The sequence below is a fragment of the Neoarius graeffei genome, chromosome 1 (genome assembly GCF_027579695.1).
Source record: "Neoarius graeffei isolate fNeoGra1 chromosome 1, fNeoGra1.pri, whole genome shotgun sequence".
NCBI lineage: Eukaryota > Metazoa > Chordata > Actinopteri > Siluriformes > Ariidae > Neoarius > Neoarius graeffei.
In genome coordinates, this window is record NC_083569.1 from 10196382 (window position 1) to 10220665 (window position 24284).

Genomic DNA, 24284 nt, shown 5'->3' on the forward strand with positions numbered 1-24284 from the left:
CAAAATGAAATTTTAAGGACTAAAAAGTACGTTTTTCCTTGTAAACTTACTTGAGTAAGAGTACAAATGCTCCAAAAATAGTACTTAGTAATTACATACTATGTAGTAACGAAATCCAACTATGTATTTTTACACCACAGGTTCTTCCAGAACAGAACATAAAAGATGTGTTTATTAATAACGTTTATAAGTTAGAAAACAACGTTCATGGGATGATGTTCAATATTACAGTTTAATAATTCAGTCAGTCATATTACAAACTACCTACTTATAACTTAAGAGCCAGAAACTTTACACTTTTTTTTAAATACGCTGATACAATTCAGTACAAAAATAAAAAGCAGTACAATTGTACAAACATACATACAATTATTTACTAACAGTCTCGATGCCGCAGAGTTCGATTGCAAGGTTTTCTTTTTTTTTTTTTTTTTTTTGGTTTTGTGTTTTTTTTTATTTTTTATTTTTGGAATTCCAGCCACAAAGGCGAAAAGAGTGAGAGGATTAATCCACTGCTGAATAAACAGAATGGTGACCCAGTCAGTCCCGGCCTCGGCATCTTGCAATTGTAAACTTTGCAATGTTGCAATGTTTATCTTGAGTCCTGCTGCGACAGAAGTAGAAGTGTTTTAATGGTCTAATTATGACAAGAGAAATTTCTCTTATCTTTTAGTCCAGAATGGTGACAAAAGGTGGTTCGTGGTTGTGGGGAAAAACATCAGCACAAAGTATAAAATTCAAGACATAATATTCTCGGAAAAAAAAAAATAGTGGTTGCTGTGAATGAAATGTTTTTTGCTTTGTTTTTTACATGTTTTTTGAGTTGGGTTGAACAATATGGACGAAATACTACATTTAGTTGAAATGAAAACTTTTTTTTTTTTACTTATTAAAACATGGATACATGAGGTCATCTACATATTGCAACCTGTGAGGTATTCCTGTCAAAATGCACAGAAACGGCTGAACAAACCTGGAACAGTCATTAATATTTGATCACAGGGCTGCGTGATATGAGAAGATACATCATTTACTAGAATAACGTCAGTAGTTACATAGTAACAAGTAGCTGACGATGTTGAAATGTAATTGTTGTACCAATTTTTTTTTGGAAACGTGGATAAAGTGTACCTTTAAAAAAAAAGGTGCAAGAGTTGGAATGGTACGTTTTAAAGTTTAGTGTAAAAATATCTTTAAATTTCATGATCTCATCTCATCTCATTATCTGTAGCCGCTTTATCCTGTTCTACAGGGTTGCAGGCAAGCTGGAGCCTATCCCAGCTGACTACGGGCGAAAGGCGGGGTACACCCTGGACAAGTCGCCAGGTCATCACAGGGCTGACACATAGACACAGACAACCATTCACACTCACATTCACATCTATGGTCAATTTAGAGTCACCAGTTAACCTAACCTGCATGTCTTTGGACTGTGGGGGAAACCGGAGCACCCGGAGGAAACCCACGCGGACACGGGGAGAACATGCAAACTCCACACAGAAAGGCCCTCGCAGGCCACGGGGCTCGAACCCGGACCTTCTTGCTGTGAGGCGACAGCGCTGACCACTACACCACCATGCCGCCCTAAATTTCATGATATACAGTAATATTCGTGCTATATCACCGACACTTAGTTTACAGGTATCTTTGGTAAGCGTGGCTCATCATAAAACTTTAAGGCACTGGAAGTGAGAGGGGCTCATTTGCATATCGCAGTCTTCTGTGATGTCATAATATCACAGAAACAAAACGTACGGTACAGTCGTGTGACGTCATCCTCAGAAAAAAATAAAATGTGCAAATCTCAGTCCAAGATATCCTCCATATTTGTCATGGGTATCAATCGAACATTTTTTAACAAGGCTGGTTTCCTGTATGGATGAAGAAAGGCACTTTTTTGTGAAGCGTCCAGTAGATTTGAAATCTCAGGTTGTTCCTTCTCAAGTCTTTCTGCAGCAGGACTAACAGCTAGCCTGGCAAGAAAAAGAAAACTAGTTGTCCTCCCATCCAACCCCCAACCCCCCCAACCTCCATATCCCCCATCTTGTCCAATGTTCCAGCAGCCAGGGGGTGACGTTGCTATGATTTATCTCCTTGAAGAACCTGAAAAGATCAGAGCAAAATCACTGATTAGTCAATTGTGCGTAGTCGGACACAACAGCATGCATGCATTCACGCCCAACTGATTAAGGAAAAAAAAAAAGAATGTGCTGATCAAAATACTTTAGGGGTCAAGCTGGATTTTTAATCACAAGGCTGCTTTTAAAGGCTTTGCATTTGGGTGGTATAATTGCTCAAAGGTTCTGGAAAACTTCATGCTGCGCTGGAAGATTAGAGGCAGTCATCCCAGTTCAAAAGTTCCTCGGTCGCACAGACAAACGTTTAGCATGTGTCATTGCACAGAGTACAGAGACCACAGCGCACATGGGGGGCGGAGGTTTGGGGGCGGAGGGGGGTAGGAAAAGTGGCTAATGATCTGTCGGTCATGTTCTTTGCGTGCACTTGAGCTCAGACCCGCTGCGAGACAACCCTTGCCATTACTAAACAAAGAATTACCACAGAATCGTAAAAGAGACAAACGTAATGCAGAATGCAGATGGGCTCGTCTTCAGAAGTGAGTGAAACAGAGCGCCTTTATTTTGCGTAAAATCCAAATAGCTGACGCTTCTGTAAACAATTTGGTCATAAAAATGTAAAAGCAGGAATTCTGACCCCACCCCACCCCACCACCTCTCTTTAATCTGTCTGGACGTTTATTTCCCTTGCGGATCAAATTACTACAACTCCTACGATATGAATACGAACAATAATAATGTGTTCACTAATCTATAATGACACAAAGTTGACACATCATTGACGTGTCACTGACGTTTCATATCAAACATTTAACTCTTCAGTTAAATCATAGAAAGTTATTTATTTGAATATAAATTGTAATTATAGCTATAAAAATGCTGCAGTATTTCTCAGAAAAGTGTACTGTGGCATAATTTAGAACCATATCATCATCATCATCATCATATTGCCCAGGCCTACTGTCAACTTCAAAAATATTGTTTATACTGTTTACTTAGCAAAAAAAAAAATATATAATATCCATTTAAAAAAAACTGGAGCCATGCCAAGGTTTTTCATACAACCCACACTGTATTGGAGCTGGAACCAATTATTGAAAGCTCAAAAAAAAAAAAAAAGCCAAGGCGGAGGTTAAATCCTCAGCAGTCGGACATTCCTCAGTTTGAGCTAAGCCGAAGTGGCTGGACTTAATCAGTTATCAGTCTTCAGGACGATTTTAAACTGAGCCCAATTTTCTAGCTGTAAGTGTGTAACACTGGACTGCACGTCTCCGGCCCTGCAGAGTTTAGTTAACACACACCTGGATCTAATATCCAGAAGCTACTGTCCATTGTTTTTTATTCTGTTTTTATTTTGCCTGTACTTATTTTGCCTCAACATTTTGTCTAGACTTTTTTTTATTTTGTCTGGACTTCTTGCTTGTAATCTATCCATTATTAAAAAAAAAAAGCCTAGACAGCAGGAATGTCTGCATTCTTACTCAAATGGTTTGTAATTATGTATTTTTCGATGGGTTTGTGTGTTTTTATTGTTTTGTCTGAGCATTTTGTCTCGCCTGGTTGGTTTTTCTTATCCTGTCTTTCTTTTTGTTTTTATTTTGCCTGTATTTATTTTGTCTCAATGTTTTGCCTCAACATTTTGTCTAGACTTTTTTTTTATTTTGTCTGAACTTCTTGCTTTGTCCGAGTGTTTTGTCCAGACTTCTTGCTTTGTCTGATTATTTTGTCCGGACTTCTTGCTTTGTCCAAATTTTCTGTCCAGACTTCTTGCTTTGTCCGAGTGTTTTGTCCGGACTTCTTGCTTTGTCCGAGTGTTTTGTCTGGACTTCTTGCTTTGTCTGATTATTTTATCGGGACTTCTTGCTTTGTCCAAATGTTCTGTCCAGACTGCTTGCTTTGTCCGAGTGTTTTGTCCGGACTTCTTACTTTATCCAAGTGTTTTGTCCGGACTTCTTGCTTTGCCCAAGTGTTTTGTTCGGACTTCTTGCTTTGTCCGAGTGTTTTGTCTGGACTTCTTGCTTTGTCTGGTTATTTTGTCCGGACTTCTTGCTTTGTCCAAATGTTCTGTCCAGACTTCTTGCTTTGTCCGAGTGTTTTGTCCAGACTTCTTGCTTTGCCCAAGTGTTTTGTCCGGACTTCTTGCTTTGTCTGATTATTTTGTCCGGACTTCTTGCTTTGTCCGAGTGTTTTGTCCGGACTTCTTGCTTTGTCTGAGTGTTTTGTCCAGACTTCTTGCTTTGTCCAGACTTCTTGCTTTGTCCGAGTGCTTTGTCCAGACTTCTTGCTTTGTCTGAGTGTTTTGGCTGGACTTCTTGCTTTGTCCGAGTGTTTTGCCCAGACTTCTTGCTTTGTCTGAGTGTTTTGCCCGGACTTCTTGCTTTGTCCGAGTGTTTTGCCCGGACTTTTTGCTTTGTCCGAGTCTTTTGCCCGAACTTCTTGCTTTGTCCAAGTGTTTTGCCCGGACTTCTTGCTTTGCCCGAGTGGTTTGTCCGGACCTCTTGCTTCGTCCAAGTGGTTTGTCCGGACTTCTTGCTTCGCCCGAGTGGTTTGTCCGGACCTCTTGCTTCGTCCAAGTGGTTTGTCCGGACTTCTTGCTTCGCCCGAGTGGTTTGTCTGGACCTCTTGCTTCGTCCAAGTGGTTTGTCCGGACTTCTTGCTTCGCCTGAGTGGTTTGTCCGGACTTCTTGCTTTGCCCGAGTGGTTTGTCCGGACTTCTTGCTTCACCCGAGTGCTCTGTCTGGACTTCTTGCTTTGCCCGAGTGGTTTGTCCAGAGTTTTTGCTTTGCCCAAGTGTTTTGCCCAGACTTCTTGTTTTGTCTGAGCATTTTGTCTCTGCTGATTGGTTTGTTTTCTTATCCTGTCTTTCTTTTGGTTTTTATTTTGCCTGTACTTATTTTATCTCAATATTTTGCCTGAACATTTTGTCTGGGCTTTTTTTATTTTGTCTATATTTACTCTTTTCTCTGAGTATTTTTTGAGTATCTGAGTCTGAATATTCTTTTTGTGCTTACTATTTAAAACATACATGTTATTACGGTAATTTCACCACTAGGACTTGGGTGTAAATGTGTTCAGGATGAAGCTAATGTAAGGAACTGAGCCACACGTACCTGGTTTCGGGTCTTGTGAGACTTTTGCAGCCAGACACGCCACTGGTCGTATTGTTTGATGCTCATGGCACTGCAGTCAGAAACACGCTTGCGTACCCAGCTGAAGAACTGCTTCAGCTCCTGGCGCAGCGTCGAGTTCTGACGGGCTGCTTTGGAGTCACACGAACCTGCCAGTGAGCGCTCTGAACAACAGAAAAGAACACAAAAAAGTTAATGAGGATTTATTTATTTACAATGACCAACTCTGATTTGATTCAGATTCATTTATAAAAATCAGATGAGTTCCAAATTAAGCAAGAGTACCGAGTGAATCTTTCAACACCAAGAACCTGATTCCACTTCCTCAGAGGTCTGCATGGTTAAAGGTTTGAGTTCGCAAAAGGGATCTAACTTGATCTAACTATTTTATTGCAGGGTTCTGACGGACAAACCAAAGAATCCGTTTAAAAAAAAAAAGTCACAGAGCAACAGATGAGTAATGAAGCTGTCACGGCAAAACTCAAAAACTTTATCCTCAGCATTACACATGATGATGGGTTTTAGTGCTGGAAAAAGTAGGTGGTGCAAAGTCTATTGATGGACAAAGTGCGCTCTTCTATAAACAGTTATCATTAAAGTGTGTCTACTTCCTTTTGTTTCCCAGCCTGCCATGTGGTTTCTGTTTGTCCATCTGTCCATTACTGAGTAAAGTCTATAAAGCCTATAAAAAGCCCATGTTTCATGCATCGCTTCGTTTTGTTTTTTTTTGCTAACTTTTGTTATTGTTCAATCTGCACCATAAAAGGATTGCGCATAATTCCAGTTTTTCACTCTTCTCGCCATATCCGACTGCCATAAACAGATGTGTAGCACGTTGTTTGTGTCAGAGTGTAGCAACGTGCGCAAGACTAGCTAATTTCATTGTGTTCTCATCTCTAAAAATTCTTAACTTGACGTGAATTGTTGAACTTTCCCAGCAGGACAGCGAGCTGTTTGCTCTGCCAGGCCCTGATGGGAGCTGGATGATGGACAATGATTGTTTGGGGCCAGAATAATTTCAAACTTTGCCCCAGTTGCAGCAAAAATCCAAAAAATGACGCGTTTCAGAGGTTATGGAAATACTGCTGAATGGTCGCAGCAGGGAGTGAAGTAAACCTGGCTTTTAATGAGATAATGGCTGTAACTGGAGGCGGTGAGGACGGAAAACTTACAGTCAACACGAACCTGAGCATGAGGAAACATAGCTGTGGAGTAGATTATTGGAATTGTTAAAGAAGTTGGCTGATTCAAACACCTCAGGAGGCATCTCTCTAAAATACACACTGGACATTTTGATGCAACAGGCTAACTTTTGCCACCACTAAAGTTCTCGAGTCTGTTCATTGACTCAAGATTGATTTGTCCGGTTATACAGTTTACCCCAAAAATACCACAACTACCGCGCACACCATAACACAATCCCATTTCCCGACCATCCACGTGCCTGGCTTATCTTTGGAGTCATCCTAAACACAAATAAGCAACCATCATTGGACTTTTACACCAGCTTTGCGGTCTAAATCCCAGAGGATGAGTGCTCATTGTGTCCCGAATTCCCTGTCTTTCAGTTTTACGCCGCATAACGAAACACGGGACGGCACAAAAAAATAAATTCAGCTCTACTTTAAATAAATAGTGACTTTAGTCGCTCCAGATGCGGCGTGCGAGTTACAGGAAGCGGCGGAACGTGGTGGGAAGCTAATCTGTTAATCTTCAGAAAACAGTCTTTCGAAACAAATGTATCAAATGCTCCCTGTGGCCACTTTTTGGCGAGCCGCAAAGTGGGAAGAGATGTGTGGGATGTGTAATCTGTTTCATGTGCTGCGATGGTTTTTTAGCTGCTGGATTTCGCACTGTCTCGAATGTGTATCCCATTAAGCAACGGACTGCAGGACACGTACAGTATGTGGCGACGTGATGAAGGACGGATGGTGTCTCAATCCTGCCGGGGATTTTTTTTTTTTTTGCTGTTTTCCTCTGTAGAGATCATAGTGTCTGCTAGCCATCCTTTTTTCCAACTCATTATGTCATTTTTTATGTCTTTTTTTTTTTGTAGTGGTTGATTACCAACATGTGCAAATATTCCTTGTCATCCACTACAAGTTTCTTGTCATGACGATTGGAATCCACAGCACAGTTCTTCTCCCCAATTCAGAGAGTTGTATCTTCATGCACAACACCTGATTTTGGGTCTCAATTATCAAGTTGTTTCCTAAAGTTGGGTGTCAAAGTTTTCAGAAACCGAACTAAAAATTCCTGGCAGATTTATGAACGTCTCATGATCTCTTACCACTGTGTGGCGTTGACGCTGCTGTTGGATGACTCCAGTCACTCCAGATGCCCGCCTTCCTCGATCCCAGGATGCCCACTGGATTACAGCGCACCTGCACGAAGTAAACGGTCCCCGGCCTGAGACCTGCCAACCTGCAGGACGTCTGGTTCCCCATGTCATCCACCACCTATAGCGAGAGAGAAACCCAAACAAAAAATGTCACATCAAAGACCTAGACACACTCAAACACACACTCAAACACACTTGACTGATAGGGCCTGTTTACGTTCCTGAAAACCAGACCATTCATGCTCGAATCCACAAAGCAAGCTGGCACAGGCTCGAGTGTTAAGCAGGAGACAATATTCTCTCAGAGAAGCCAACACACACACAGACAGTAAACGATATAGTCAAGCACACGCGTCATGCTGTTCTTCATCGTGCACGCCTACTTCGCCCCGAGAGGAAATCTGTTATCTATTACTTATTACAGACTGAGTAATTGGAAGGGTGAAGACGGCACCAACAGCTTACAAGCGGCGGCCGAAACCCAAGCCAAGCCAAGCTCCTTCATTCTCCTCTAATTTTCTTTCTAAATGCTGCCTATTTGAGAGGAGGGACGAGTTTCAAATGCAGGAATGTCCTATGCCTCTAAGCAGGATAATAAGCACCGGGGCCCCATGTAATTATTTACAACCGCGACCGGCATGATTCGGCCCATGTCCGCCGTCTCCCTTTCCTTTACAAAAGCAACAAACATTCAAGAATGCCGCAACCAACATGATCAAACGGATCGCTCCATGCTCCAATTCGTCACGGGGCCATCATTACAACTGAATACTTGAACGGTAACAGACTCCGTAGGTTGCAGCGTAGCCGGCAGGATGACAGGACAATGTGCTGAGAAGAAAAGTGAAGTATTTAAAAGGAAATAAACGCTTAAAAAGCTTACAGTGGCTCATCATATTTTGGGAGCAATCATATCTCCTCCTGGTCCAGCGACAGCCTTAAATAAATAAATAAATAAATCCATGGTATGTTGGTGTTATGTGTAACCCGACCTCTCTGACCTGCTCCAGAGAGAACCTGCCTGCTGATTGAAACCATATGAAGAACACAAAGAACGGTGAAAGCTTATTTCAAGGCTGCGTATATCATGTCGACACGAGGGCTGGAAACCACGTGGCCTCCTGTTCCTGCTGTTGTCCGAAAGGAAGTTTACAACCAGCCATAGAACCAAGCTCCATGGTGCCATGGAAAAATCCTCAGAAGCATTTCTACAGAGTTTAGGATCATGGACCTGAATTGTTGCACCAGTTAATGATTAAGGTCTTCAGGAGCTGAGTCAGGTGTTCTGGAGAAGGAAAATGAATTAATGTGTGCAGTGATGTGGGTCTCCAGAGCTGGCTATTTTACAGCTATCTTTCACAGATATTTAATAAAGAACTATCCAAAGGCGAGTTTATCAAGGGAATTTTTTTTTAAACGCAAATAATAAAAAAAAAAAAATCACAATTAACCCCTTTCACATCCAATTATAGGTACACAGTCCCCTCCAAAAGTATCGGAACAGCAAGGCCAATTCGTTTTCTTTTTTCCTGTAAAATGAAGATATTTGGTTTGCGATTAAAAGATGACTCACACGATGGCTCAAAATGCCCGCTTTCATTTCCTGATATTTACATCTAGAACATTATTTACATCAATTTAGAACATGGCACCTTTAGTGGCAGACCAGCGAAATCAATTTCCTCTTTTCTCAGCTTCAAAATGGCTTGCTTTTCTCCCATGGGCTTCTCTATGGTCTTCATGTTGGTTTATCCTTTTTAACAACAAATGCAATCTTCACAGGCAAAACCCAGCGCTCGAAACAAGAGTAGATATCCAGAGCCATTAATTGTTTAAACAATCAATCGAGTAGGGCACACCTGGGCAACAAGAAACACCTTTTCACACTTTTGATCACATGAAAAATGGATGGGTTCAAGCAAAAGGTGCCATGTTCTAAGTTGTTTCACACACCTCTATGTAAATGTGCCTCTGTTGAGTGTGTGTAGCTAGTACAGTTAGCTTGCTGCAACATGCAACATGTAATCAAACAACAACAAGCAAGAAGAATAGCAGTCTCGACACGCCCACAAGAAAAACTACAAGCACAAGCAGCTTTTCACTTCAACGTACAGTATAAACCTCCAGGTAAATAAACGGCAAGCTAACTTAGCTACTGTTGATGGTAACCTTTTGATTCAGATATTATGGAAATTGTCCTAGATTAGCGAATGTTAGTCATGGAAGGCTGTTTGGGATACAAGAATACAAGAGAATGCTTCCAGATTCAAGTATATTTAGAAGTTATTTAACAGTTATTCCACAAAATCGAGTCATACATGAGGTGATAGCAGCTATAAGCCATGTACGATGAGATTGAGTGGAATAACTGTTTTATTGTCTCTGCATTCACTGGATTTGGAGAAACAGAGCATTTTTATTTTTTGCAAATTCAATCAATAAAACCCTGATGGAAAACGTCCAACAAAATCATTTCTGCTTAGAATGTAAACAAACCGGCGAAATAACAGGAGCAAGTTGTGAAAAATGCTATAATAATAATAATAACAACAATTCTTGAAAAATAAAAAAAGATATGTTCTTACCATCAAATACTTTTATTCCATATTGTGTTGCTTTTTTGTATTTTTGGGGGTTTTGTGTTTTTTGAGTAGTTTTTATTTCGCCCTCGGTTGTTTTCAGCAACACGCGCCGCCATTTTGTTTTTCTCTACTCGCGGTATATGAGCTGATATCCTACTAGTAGAGTAGCCAATCAGAGCACGTGATTGCATCATTACATTTATTCATTGAGTAGACATGTACAGTGGTGCTTGAAAGTTTGTGAACCCTTTAGAATTTTCTATATTTCTGCATAAATATGACCTAAAACATTATCAGATTTTCACACAAGTCCTAAAAGTAGATAAAGAGAACCCAGTTAAACAAATGAGACAAAAATATTATACTTGGTCATTTATTTATTGAGGAAAATGATCCAGTATTACATATCTGTGAGTGGCAAAAGTATGTGAACCTTTGCTTTCAGTATCTGGTGTGACCCCCTTGTTCAGCAATAACTGCAACTAAACGTTTGCGGTAACTGTTGATCAGTCCTGCGCACCGGCTTGGAGGAATTTTAGCCCATTCCTCCGTACAGAACAGCTTCAACTCTGGGACGTTGGTGGGTTTCCTCACATGAACTGCTCGCTTCAGGTCCTTCCACAACATTTCAACTGGATTAAGGTCAGGACTTTGACTTGGCCATTTCAAAACATTAACTTTATTCTTCTTTAACCATTCTTTGGTAGAACAACGTGTGTGCTTAGGGTCGTTGTCTTGCTGCATGACCCACCTTCTCTTGAGAGTCAGTTCATGGACAGATGTCCTGGCATTTTCCTTTAGAATTCACTGGTATAATTCAGAATTCATTGTTCCATCAATGATGGCAAGCTTTCCTGGCCCAGATGCAGCAAAACAGGCCCAAACCATACTACCACCCCCATGTTTCACAGATGGGATAAGGTTCTTATGCTGGAATGCAGTGTTTTCCTTTCTCCAAACATAACGCTGCTCATTTAAACCAAAAAGTTCTATTTTGGTCTCATCCGTCCACAAAACATTTTTCCAATTGCCTTCTGGCTTGTCCACGTGATCTTTAGCAAACTGCAGATGAACAGCAATGTTCTTTTTGGAAAGCAGTGGTTTTCTCCTTGCAGCCCTGCCATGCACACCATTGTTGTTCAGTGTTCTCCTGATGGTGGACTCATGAACATTGACATTAGCCAATGTGAGAGAGGCCTTCAGTTGCTTAGAAGTTACCCTGGGGTCCTTTGTGACCTCGCCAACTATTACACGCCTTGCTCTTGGAGTGATCTTTGTTGGTGGACCTCTCCTGGGGAGGATAACAATGATCTTGAATTTCCTCTATTTGTATACAATCTGTCTGACTGTGGATTGGTGGAGTCCAAACTCTTGAGAGATGGTTTTGTAACCTTTTCCAGCATGATGAGCATCAACAACGCTTTTTCTGAGGTCCTCAGAAATCTCCTTTGTTCGTGCCATGATACACTTCCACAAACATGTGTTGTGAAGATCAGACTTTGATAGATCCCTGTTCTTTAAATAAAACAGGGTGCCCACTCACACCTGATTGTCATCCCATTGATTGAAAACACCTGACTCTAATTTCACCTTCAAATTAACTGCTAATCCTAGAGGTTCACATAATTTCGCCACTCACAGATATGTAATATTGGATCATTTTCCTCAATAAATAAATGACCAAGTATAATATTGTTGTCTCATTTGTTTAACTGGGTTCTCTTTATCTACTTTTAGGACTTGTGTGAAAATCTGATGATGTTTTAAGCCATATTTATGCAGAAATATAGAAAATTCTAAAGGGTTCACAAACTTTCAAGCACCACTGTATATCCAAAGCATAGCCGAGCGATCAAGGGGTTAAAGGTTTTGTTTAAAAGCCCCATAGTGGTTCTTTGGTAGGTATGAGGAATTCTTCTCACATAATTTGTTCCAGCAGCCCCCAATCCTGCTAACGAACGTTACCATTGCTTCTAATAACAATGAGCATAGAGCAAACAGGTCATACAATTGGGTTGATCACTTCTCAGCATCTTGGGTGAAGTGGACTCGAAACATCTTTCATGTCAACTAATGATGCCTTCCTTCCCCCCCCCTCTAATTCCGAACTTTTATGTGCTTATTTTCCACTTATATTCGATTCCTGGCATAAGCAATGACGTTTTTACAAGGTGCACAGCAATAAATCTTTCCTCATTTCCCTGGATAATGGAACCTTGGTAACTTTAACCGAGGATATTCCTACCACCCTTAGGGAAGGTTTCACATACCTAGGTGCCAGAATAAAATCATGATTCATTGTGAAGCAGATGGCAAGCATGTGTGTTTCATTCAGATGTGGGAGAAGAACGTTTAAAAAGAAACGCTTATTCAATTGAATCACACTTCCATCAGGTCGGTAAAACCTGGTGGTGGTAGTACAGTATCTCAGCAATTCTAGGATCCGAGCTGAAATGGTGCAAAACGCTAACTGTTCACGTTCATTAGGAAAGACGTGAATCCTAAGAGGAATGAGGTGGCCTGGCAGAGCCTAGTTTTCTGGATTACTAGACCTTTCATACGGAAGCTACACAAGTCAGGGGGAATGATGAATCTCTGACTCTGCCGGAGAAAAAAAAAGAAGAAGAAAGAAACACTAAAGCAGGATTAGTTAAACTGTTAAAGCTCCAGAATATCTGGTTTCTACCTAATAAATCTGATCTCGTCGTGAATCACTCTGCGAGGTGTCTGCTCAAGATCCTGTAAAAATACCCTTAAATCTTTTAACTCCCACATGGCAGAGTTCCTGCTAGTGCAAAAGCCAGAGGCGGCCGCCTCTAAAATAAACCTCGGCTGCGCTAATAAAAATACTGCCGTGAAAATCAATCAATCAATCAGCCATCAATCATCGAATGAACTCAGCAACTGGTTCAAGCTAGATGGCCGGACAAGGCGATTTAAAGGTTCAAAGGTAAACTACCTTCCAATCGGTGCTGTCTTCAAGCCTGTAGCGGATCTGGTACTTGGCCTGGAAGAGATAGTCTTTGAGAGCAGGTGGAGTTCCCCAACGTACGGTCAGCTGATCGTCCAGATCGCCCACGCGGCTCACGTGCACGTTGGCCGGAGGATCCGTCGTCACTGGACAGAAGATGAGAAGAACTCTGAAAGCTTGTTTTTAACCAAAGAACCATTCAGGGTATTTTTTTTTTTTTAATTTTTGAATCTGATTGGTCAGAAGGTGCTGGTTTACAGTGTCTTGCAAAAGTATTCATCCCCCTTGGTGTTTGTTCTGTTTTGTCGCAATACAAGCTGGAATTAAAATGGTTTTTGGAGGATTCGCACCATTTGATTTACGCAACATGCCTACCACTTTAAAGGTGAAAATTGTTGTTTTATTATGACACAAACAATAATTAAGATGAAAAAACAGAAATCTGGAGTGTGCATAGGGCGGCACGGTGGTGTAGTGGTTAGCGCTGTCGCCTCACAGCAAGAAGGTCCTGGGTTCGAGCCCCGGGGCCGGCGAGGGCCTTTCTGTGCGGAGTTTGCATGTTCTCCCCATGTCTGCGTGGGTTTCCTCCGGGTGCTCCGGTTTCCCCCACAGTCCAAAGACATGCAGGTTAGGTTAACTGGTGACTCTAAATTGACTGTAGGTGTGAATGTGAGTGTGAATGGTTGTGTGTGTCTATGTGTCAGCCCTGTGATGACCTGGCGACTTGTCCAGGGTGTACCCCGCCTTTCGCCCGTAGTCAGCTGGGATAGGCTCCAGCTTGCCTGCGACCCTGTAGAAGGATAAAGCGGCTAGAGATAATGAGATGAGATGGAGTGTGCATATGTATTCACCCCGTTTCGTATGAATAAGAGCTGGTCCAAACAATTCACTTCATAAGTCACATAATTTCATGAGCTGATTAAGATCCACCTGTGTGCAATCAAAGTGTCACATGATCTATCACATGATGTCTGTATAAATCAACCTGTTCTGGAAGGATTCCTGAATCTGCAACACGACTAAGCAAGCAACATGAAAACCAAGCAGCACTCCAAACAGGTCAGAGACAAAGTTGTGGAGAAGTATAGATCAGGGTTGGGTTATAAAAAATATCCCAAACTTTGAATATCCCAGGGAGCTCCATTAAATCCATTATAGCAAAATGGAAAAAATATGGCACCACTACAAGCCTGACGAGACTCACCAAAACTCACAGACTGGGCAAGGAGGGCATTAATCAAAGATACAACAAAGACACCAAAGATAACACTGAAGGAGTTGCAAAGATCCACAGCGGAGATGGGAATATCTGTCCACAGGACCACTTTAAGCCGTACACTCCACAGAGTGGGGCTTTATGGAAAAGTGGCCAGAAAAAAGTAATTGCTTAAGAAAACATGTTTGGAGTTTGCCCAACAGCATGTGGCAGACTCCCCAAACACATGGAAGAAGATTCTCTGGTCAAATGAGACTAAAATTGATCTTTTTGGCCATCATGGGAAACGCCATGTGTGGCGCAAACCCAACACCCTGAGAACACCATTCCTACAGTGAAGCATGGTGGTGGCAGCATCATGCTGTGGGGATATTTTTCATCTGCAGGGACAGGAAAGCTGGTCAGGACTGAAGGAAAGATGGATGGCACTAAATACAGGGCAATTCTGGAGGAAAACCTGTTTGAGCCAGCCAGAGGTTTGAGACTGGGATGAAGGTTCACGTTCCAGCAGGACAATGACCCTAAACATACTGCTAAAGCTACACTGGAGTGGTTTAAAGGGAAACATTTAAATGTCTTGGAATGGCCTAATCAAAGCCCAGACCTCAATCCAATTGAGAATCTGTGGCATAACTTGAAGATTGCTGTGCACCAACGCAACCCATCTAACTTGAAGGAGTTGCAACAGTTTTGCCTTGAGGAATGGGCAAAAATCCCAGCGGCTAGATGTGCTAAGCTAATAGAGACATACCCCAAGAGCTGTAATTGCAGCAAAAGGTGGCTCTACAAAGTATTGACTTTGGGTGGGTGTATACTCCTATGCATAGTCCAGCTTTCTGGGGGTTTTTTTTCATCTTAATTATTGCTTGTGTCACAATTTAAAAAAACAACAACAACAATTTGCACCTTTAAAGTGGTAGGCATGTTGTGTAAATCAAACGGTGCAAACCGTTCAAAAATCCATTTTAATTCCAGCTTGTAACACGAGAAAACAGGACAAACACCAAGGGGGATGAATATTTTTGCAAGACGCTGCATTTTCTCTAACAGCAGCTCGGTCAGTAGTACCGACCGTCATTCAAAGCTCATGTTTCGTTTCTCTAGTAACGAATCTCCAGTGTCGGTAAATCTTTACGCTTTGTGGTTTATAAGTAACATGACAGGGTGGTCATGAATGAATGAATGAATGAATTGCTGTAGTATAAGAGAAATAAAACATCTCGGCCCACCCTGTTGTGGTTTATTTTCCCGTAACCCCATGCCCTATCATGTTTTATTCCTTCCGTAATCAAGCCGAACATTCTACGAGGGCATGATTTAGGAGAAACATCTCAGACGGATGTGACACCCGACCCAAGCTGAACGAGTGTGATTTTTTTTTCTTATTATTGGTTATACATGCCACGTTCAACCTTACTTATAGGTGATGAATCAAAGTTGGGGGGGGTGGGGAATAGTGGCGTTGCCATGGTGACATGGAAATGTTTATTTTGCGAGCATGGCCACTTGTTTCCTTTGAAGAATGACAAGTTGATGAGGATGAAAATGATGTAAATCAGATGGTATGGGCTTCACACTTCATCACAGCCTAATTGAAGACTTATGGGAGATTTCAGCGCGCCGGTTTAAGACCGGGACAGCAGCAGGGCTCTTGAACACCATCGGTTAAAAAGACCACAGGATATCTTTTGGAAGAACGGTGTTCATCGGTGTTCAGTACCATTCCGGATACTGATGTGCAGGACATACTTTACATTTACTTGTGGGATTTGCTCCTAAGGAGCTCACAGGACGTTGTTGATAACATCACAAAACACTGAAGAAGCCTTCAATTGTGTAGTAAAGTGGAGGCGTTTGGGTGTGACGAGTGCGTCATGCTTCTGGTATCACTCGTGCAACACCCACCTTCCATTAAACATGCCCCTGCTTCCAGGTGTGAGACAGCGAAACATGCACACCCTAAACGTGTCCCAGAAACATTCCAAGACGGAATTTTTAAGTCGGAATGCAACACCTTAAGAAGGACTAAAAGTATTTATCAAGCTTTGCTTGACTCTACTGCTTCTTCTTGCTGTCGCTGCTCTGCTGAAAGGTCTGATTCTGATTTTTCAAAATTTCCATTTGAGCACTGAGAGAGGGAAAAAAAAAAAGTCAGGAGAAGGTCATTGATCAAAGATAATAACATGCAAAGGCGTTTTACAGACTTCCTTTAATGTCGTGTTGCCATTTAGACGTAGCCCAAGGCATGGTGCGCTCGTAAACTTCTGTTCTCACACACAAAAACAAGTCGCAAACAGAAACCGGGGTTGATGACACCATCAAAGGAACGGGTAGGAGTGTGGCAATTCGTCACGCACTCCACCCAGCACTTTTATTCCCCCCTTTTCCTGCTCTCCTATCACCCCGAGTGAGATGTGGAACGGGGTCAGAGGTCACGCACACTCATATTATTCACTCAGACACTCACCCACGTCCAGGATATCTAGATTGATGACGTCTGAGGTGGCGCTCCCGAGCTGGTTAGAGGCCTCCACCCAGATCTCGTAGGGCGTGAAGAGGGCGAGGTCACGTTGCATGTAACACGTGTACGGCTGACCGCCGCTGTAGTCATCGCACTCTTTTTCCTGGCCGTACCATCTGCGCGAAACAACAACAGAGCCAGGTTTATTCGTCAAAACGTATCATCACACAGATATTTACTTCTAAGGAAGTGGTTTCACGCATAATTTGAGATCAGGGTCCAGAACTTTGAAAAAAAAAAAATCCCATTTTCCGACCACCAACCAATAAAGAGTCGCTATACGCAGTACAGTACAGTACAGTACAGTACAGTACGTCTGACGCGATTTGTCAGAACTTGAGTGAATTATTTCTGGCTCAATGAAAACGTATGGAAAGCATGCAGCATCCTGTGGAGTCGCAGCGTGAATAAGTGCCTTCTGCATTCTTTTCTTCGCTTTTGAATAAGCTTTTTTCGCTCATCAAAAGGATTAGCGCAGATCCGGTCTGAGAGCTTGTCAAACACCCACAAAACGGCCTCGGGCTAAAAGAATATTTCATTCAAAACGAAAAAAAAAGTGCTAATAATAAACTGTTCTGTGCAACTGGCTGGACGGTTGCAAGTTCAAATCCCAGATTAAATACACAGACAAAGATAATGGACAAAAATCAACTAATGCGAATGGCTTCATCGATACACCAAGTGTGTGTGTGATGTGCGCACTTACTTCAGCTTGTATTTGAGTGTGTATTTGGTCTTAATGAAGGTCTCCCCTTGACCCCCAGGAGCCCATTTGCAGGTGAGATCTTTTGTGTTTCTCGACCAACACGTAAGATTCACTGGCTTCTCAGGCGGCACTGGATTAAACACAAAAACAAACAAAAGTGGGGTTTTTTTTTCCCCTTTTAAATAAAACAAGCTTTACAATTTCGTCCTGCAACATTTATCCAGGACGTCCCAATTACGCTTATCCAAACACAGATGATGTCTCGCGACGTCTAGGAGAAGCTTTCCATCGACGCTAAACAACAGATCCTAATCTGCGTCCGCAAAAGTTCGAACCAGATACGTTAAAGAAAGAAGAAAAAGAACAAGCACAGAGAGAGAGAGATGAGAAAGCAGATTGAGATCGAGAGCCTGAAAAAATAATGGCCCGGCTTAAATATTTTCAACAGCGGATGAGCGTTTTCAGCTGCCATCCTCGATTAAGTTTGGGAAAGGCGCCAAGATTCCATTCAACTGAGAACAAAAGGCAGGCGGTGGAAGTGTCAGAGGCTGATTAAGGCGGGAAAAAAAAAACTCCGAGGACGAGACCTCGGAGCTCGGCATAACGGAACACGGCACTTCAACACGCGTACACACTCTGTCTCGTCCTGCGCTCTCGGTCTGAAAGGATGCCCGAAACGCGAGTAATTTTCCATATCGTCGTCGTCTTTCCGGACAAACGCAGTGGTGCATTTGCTCCGACTTTACATTTGTTCAGTGGGAAACGCTGACTGGCTGGAAGGAACGAACCTCACAGGTGCCAAAAGAATGGTAGCAGAACGGAATTAATCTCTCACACTCGCAGAAGGGAGGATGGAAAGCTTTAAAATATTGCAACAACAACTGCACTAACCAGAGGTCCGATTTAACAGTCTTAAATAAACTGAGCATTTTGAAAAGGGAAAAAAAAATCCTATTTGAAGTTCCAAGGCTTTAGTGAAACAATACAAACAAACATCGAACGTCCAGCCCAGATTTTGACGTTTTATTTTTCCTGACACAATTTGTCGAGAACGGTAACCGTCCACAGCTGGAAGTTTATCCCACTTCCCAGTAATAATCGTTTCATGCAACATGCCGGACTTTAAAAGGCTACAGCTGTGCCAGCTGTTTGCGCACCGTATGCTACTAAAGTCAAGCAAACAGCGTTAATAATAACGCTCTTTATAGACGGGCGTCAAATCCGACCACTGGATCCCAAATTCCACGGGAAAACCAAAGACGACAATTCGGCTGGGTGCAAAAGTTTGCGCGCCCTTTCGAAAGCAGAGAACACTTTCAAAAGACGTTACGCCGTGACGTGTTCGTCACGATGACGAGAAACATTGGTACACTATTAGAAAAGTTCTAGGATACAGGCTACATCGTGCGTAGACCGGAAACGAAACTAAAGATTCCTTTTTTTCCTTTTGAAAATGGCTTCCAAGAGTAAGACGGGTGAAAACTTTTGCACCCAACGTCATTTATGAATGATGTCCTGATGTCGTGCGCAGCTCGAGTCAGGCTCTGAAAACGCTTTTCCGTTCACGCCGTCGTGAAAAGTCGAGTCGCAGTAAATCAAAGGACGTGAATTAGAAGGCAAAAGAAAACCCAAACCCTGCCTAGCCATTTTGACTTGTTCCTACAAGCCAGAGCGTCATCGTTTTTTTTTTTTAAATGACTAAACATCTCTACTCTATCCCGTTGCTGCGTCCTCCTGATGTTTCGGCTCACTTTATTCCATACGCAATGGTTTTTTTGGACAAGATTACAAAAATTATACGCCCCAGTCCACTCAGCTTGACTTACTTATCGTCTAATTAGAGATATTTTGACATTTCAGACAGAAATGAAAGACTAATCAAAATGATGGTCCGTTTCATTTCAGGGTTGCCAGCTGTGCGTGAAAATGAGGAGACTAATGGCCAATCAAAACCAGCCTAAAAACCACCAGGATTCTAAACCATCCTACATTCCATCGCACGTTAATTAAACACGCAGTATGCATATCTATATATCGACAGATATATAGATGAGTGACAAATTAAAGGGAAAAAAAAAACCATACAGGGTGTCATATGAGTCCAAGTCACGAAAATGCGTTTTTTTAAAAACGATTTTCAACCTCGTTTTATAGATTATTCACTGAGACGTCTCGTCCGTGTTGATGTGGGCGGGGTCATCCCAAAGAGACCACGCCCTTGGGTTTCGAATCCTATCCATTCTGAAAGTAACTCTGCGTGTGAAAATTTAACAAAAAATAAAGTGATGCAAGAGTTGCATGGCAAACTCTTAACCTCTAGCACCAATACCACTCCAGTTCATTCTCATTTACAAAAGTCAGTAAAGAGATATAATCATGAAACCTAAAGTGACCTCCAGAATGATCATCGTTTATTTTTCGCATTCACGAAGGGCGCCAATAATTATAGAATGCCTTGAAATTCCGCCACACAGCTTTATGATTGTAATCGTTTTAAGAGATATTTATGTTCTTAGCATTTTTTTTTCCGGTTTCATACATGTCGCTTTTCAATTTTGGTCGCAATAGCGCACCCTGGTGCAACGGTGTAGATAAATACGTAACTGCGTAAAGCTTCTAGCCGAATACAAAGAACGCCGTGACGTACTCCGGACGCAAAACCGAAGCAATCGGGTACATTCGCAATCGGCGTTACATTTGGAAAACGGAGCATGTGGAATCAAACCAAGCTACCGTTTAGCTATCATGATTATTTTTTTAAAAAGACCACGCCCAGACTCACAAAAACAGTGTCACTAATCAGCATCGAGCCATCAATAAGCTTCCAGAGTATTCAAGCAGCAGCACTTACTGCCTACGTAGAGACAGGAACCAGCAAGCACATGCCCCCCGCCGCTGTGGCACACCAGGTTGTCGCCTGATTGCTGACGTGAGCCGCTCAGGTTGCTCAACGTGACGCTGAGGACGCTGGGACTGAGCACGCTGTAGGTGTTGCTGGGAATCCGTCGGCCGTTCAGTGTCCAGTAGAGCGAGCTGGCGTGCAGGCCGTGGTCCGTTCCGACAGAACACGTGGCGGTCAAGCTGGCGCCGATCCGAAGGGCCGGATCCTGAGGATGCACGCTGGCCATCGCTGGAGGACAAAAGGACAAAAGAGCGTCCGCAAAGCACATTAGGTCCCGTTATCACTTACATCAAGAGACACCGGAGACTCCTTCCATAAAGGTAAAAAAAAAAAAAAGTCCTTACAGAAAAACTCGCTATATCAACGATTATATGCTTTTTTCCCCTCCTTCCTACAAATCTCCATCAAGGAGCTGTCGCTATAGAAACAACACTGGACACGAGTTGCTATTATTGGGGGAAAAAATGTATAAACACCATCCGACCAATCAGATTCAAGAATCCGAAAATGCATAAATGATAATATGCAATTATTATTATTATTATTATTATTATTCCTCAAACCTTACAACAGTGCATGGATGATCCGTCTTGCGAAATTTTCCGCACACGAACCGTGATCCTAAACGTTGACGAATCTGCTGCCACGTAAAGTTTTTAAATGTCACAATGTTCATATTGGACGACCGCAAAATCGTTTGCTTACACACTCACGGCGGCGGTGATCACTGAGAAATTGAGAAAACGTTCTAAACCAAAGCAAACACACGGCAGCTCTGGTTAAATCCCTTGGATTAGGGACGATTGAGAAGGGTGCAAAAAAGGGGCGCGACCTCTGACGGCATCATTCAGCGTTCAGCATTCAGCACCGGTGCATTAAAAGGATACGATCAGGCCTAAGGTTGTTCGCCTACACATGCATTTGTGTCTGTTTATGTTAAACGGAGGTCTGTGGAAAAGCACTCCGGCTTGAAAAGGAAAAAAAAAAAACGTGTGTTGCCACATTCTCAAGGACTGTTAAACCTCGCGCCTGATGATGAGGGTGTGAATGCAGCCAACCTTAATTAGCTGTAATTAGTCTGTGCCTTTTTGCTTTCACACCTGTGCGTGCTCACGTTATTCCTGGTGCTCGAGAGCACCTTTAACACCTGGAACGTACGTCGGACTCAAATAAACAGAACACGACGCCGTCTTCTCTTGAAATCTCATCTGTACTTTAAATCGAGTCACGGGGATTTTAGCGAAAGAGCAAATGTGTGACTTTATTTCTATTCCGAGAGAATAATTCCGAGGACTGATTTTCACATGAAGTCGAGTGGGTTTTAGTTTCTTGCCGTTGCAATGAAATGTCAACTCCGCAGGGGGAAAAAAGAGCATAATATATTAGTAGATCCTGATTGGTTTACGCCATTCCCTTCCTCCCTTCGATGGCGACTTGAACCTGATGAGCTTTTCAATAAAAGTCAACTCTTTTAATACGTTAAGCAATACATTAGCAGCGTTTATAGTAATATTGTGTTATATAGCATTTATAACACATTAGTTAATGCGACACATGGATAGATAGAATTATTCACTGGGAATGAAATAAGTCGTTGGTCTCTCATCTCATCTCATCTCATCTCATCATCTCTAGCCGCTTTATCCTGTTCTACAGGGTTGCAGGCAAGCTGGAGCCTATCCCAGCTGACTACGGGTGAAAGGCGGGGTACACCCTGGACAAGTCGCCAGGTCATCACAGGGCTGACACATAGACACAGACAACCATTCACGCTCACATTCACACCTACGGTCAATTTAGAGTCACCAGTTTGGACTGTGGGGGAAACCGGAGCACCCGGAGGAAACCCACGCGGACACGGGGAGAACATGCAAACTCCGCACAGAAAGGCCCTCGCCGGGCACGGGGCTCGAACCCGGACCTTCTTGCTGTGAGGCGACAGCGCTAACCACTACACCACCGTGCCGTCCCCATAATGAAATCTGGTGCAAAAATAAGAAGAAGTAAAGCACGACAGACGTCAAAGTGTCCAGACTTCTGGATCTGGGACCTGAGACTTAAAGTAAAAGAGTCGCCCCGCCAAATACTGTCTTTGCTTCGTTTCCTGCTCTTCATAGTAGTACTGGAATTATTATTTTTACACACACACACACACACGACTGTCTTTTTTTGCTGAATTACAGCGTGACCTGCTTGCTGACACCTTGAACCTCTTCTTCTTCTTCTTGTCCCCCCCACTCCATTTTTTGCTTTCCCTCCAAAGTGCATGAATGATTTGTTGTGTAAAATAATTTTCAGGATCAGACCTGGAATGTTGACTGATGCTGAGCAAAAACAAACAAACAAACAAACAAACAAACAAACAAACAAACAAACAAATGTCAACATTATTATTAATAATAATAATATTATTATTATTATTATTATTATGGTCCTCCTTGTGCTTGGGTGTGTGTGATAGGGTTAGGAAGGGTCTTTACACTCCAGAACACACACACACACACACACACACACACACACACACACACACACACACACATATACATCCAAAAAAAAATTTAAAAAAAAAAAAAAAATCTCCAACTCCTACTCACGGGTGGAAGGGAGCGCGCAGTGTGCGCCGGGAGCGCGCACCATGAAAAACAATAAGACGATCATGTCCTGCGTCCCGCTTCCTCTGCGCGTGATCATTCCCGGGAATCCTGGAATTCTGGAATCTTGGAATCTTGACTTCACGCGTATAATCTTCCCTCTGGGACTGGAGATCTTGGGGAGCTTCTCCAGCACGCCTCTGATCTGCTTCCCTCTGAGGTGTTGTTACGGCAGCCTTTCTCTCTCTCCCTCTCCGAAATTCCCAAAATAAAGGAGGAGGAATCGAACCCAGTCTATCCACAGTGTCCAGCTGCGACACGATGTCTCGCTCGCGCTCCTTCGTGCCGTTTGGTCATCGTTAAGCAGGACGCGTCCAAGTTTATGAGAAGTCAGTGGGAGCACTAGTGGGCGGGGCGCTTGGGCTTCACTTCACAAGCTCCTCCCCCTCCCTCCTACTTCTCCTCCTCCTCCTGCTGTCTTTCTCACCACCTTCTGGAATGAAGGCATGTTTTCTGGGGCCCATGGGGAACTCATTGAGGTGCATCACTGACTGGGTTATTCCCAGTAGACTGACCACTTCCAGTACAGGCGCAGGGGGTCCTGGGGTCAGATTTCTTCAGCCAATCATGAATGTCACTGTTTCAAAATTCCATATTTTATTCAGAATAGAACATATCAAATGTTTAAACTGAGAAAATGTCTCATTTAAAGAGAAAAATTAGGTGATTTTAAATTTCATGACAACTGTGAGACATCCCCTTTTCTCTTTACAACAGTCTGTAAACGTCTGGGGACTGAGGAGACAAGTTGCTCGAGTTTAGGGATAGGAATGTTAACCCATTCTTGTCTAATGTAGGATTCTAGTTGCTCAACTGTCTTAGGTCTCAATTGATGCAGTATGTGGTTTGGCATTGTCATGTCGGAAAATGCAAGGTCTTCCCTGAAAGAGACGTCGCTCTAGAACCTGGATATACCTTTCAGCATTGATGGTGTTTTTCCAGCTGCCCATGCCACACGCACTAATGCAACCCCGTACCATCAGAGATGCAGGCTTCTGAACTGAGCGCTGATAACTCGGGTCGTCCTTCTCCTCTTTAGTCCGAATGACACGGCGTCCCTGATTTCCATAAAGAACTTCACATTTTGATTCGTCTGACCACAGAACAGTTTTCCACTTTAAATGAGCCTTGGCCCAGAGAAGACGTCTGCGCTTCTGGATCATGTTTAGATACGGCTTCTTCTTTGAACTA

The 24284-nt window shown here is 42.6% G+C and overlaps 1 protein-coding gene across 1 annotated transcript; it reads right to left on the reverse strand.

Moving 5' to 3' along the window:
• Positions 1 to 234: 234 nt before the first annotated feature.
• crlf1a (cytokine receptor-like factor 1a) lies at positions 235 to 23455 on the reverse strand. The gene is made up of 8 exons (XM_060929447.1): positions 23037 to 23455; positions 20392 to 20670; positions 17541 to 17670; positions 16781 to 16950; positions 13086 to 13243; positions 7494 to 7662; positions 5186 to 5367; positions 235 to 2103 (listed from the first exon to the last, which is right to left on the reverse strand). Exons 1-8 carry the CDS (start codon positions 23131 to 23133, stop codon positions 2080 to 2082), a joined length of 1209 nt encoding a protein of 402 aa, XP_060785430.1. The 5' UTR covers positions 23134 to 23455; the 3' UTR covers positions 235 to 2079.
• Between the last annotated feature and the right edge of the window lie 829 nt (positions 23456 to 24284).

Coding starts and splice junctions, on each gene's coding strand:
- crlf1a (XM_060929447.1), bottom strand. CDS start 23,133: ATGATCACGCGCAGAGGAAGCGGGACGCAGGACATGATCGTCTTATTG. Junction 20,671..23,036: donor CTGCGCGCTCCCTTCCACCC/GTGAGTAGGAGT, acceptor TTTGTCCTCCAG/CGATGGCCAGCGTGCATCCT. Junction 16,951..17,540: donor ACACTCAAATACAAGCTGAA/GTAAGTGCGCAC, acceptor TGTTTCGCGCAG/ATGGTACGGCCAGGAAAAAG.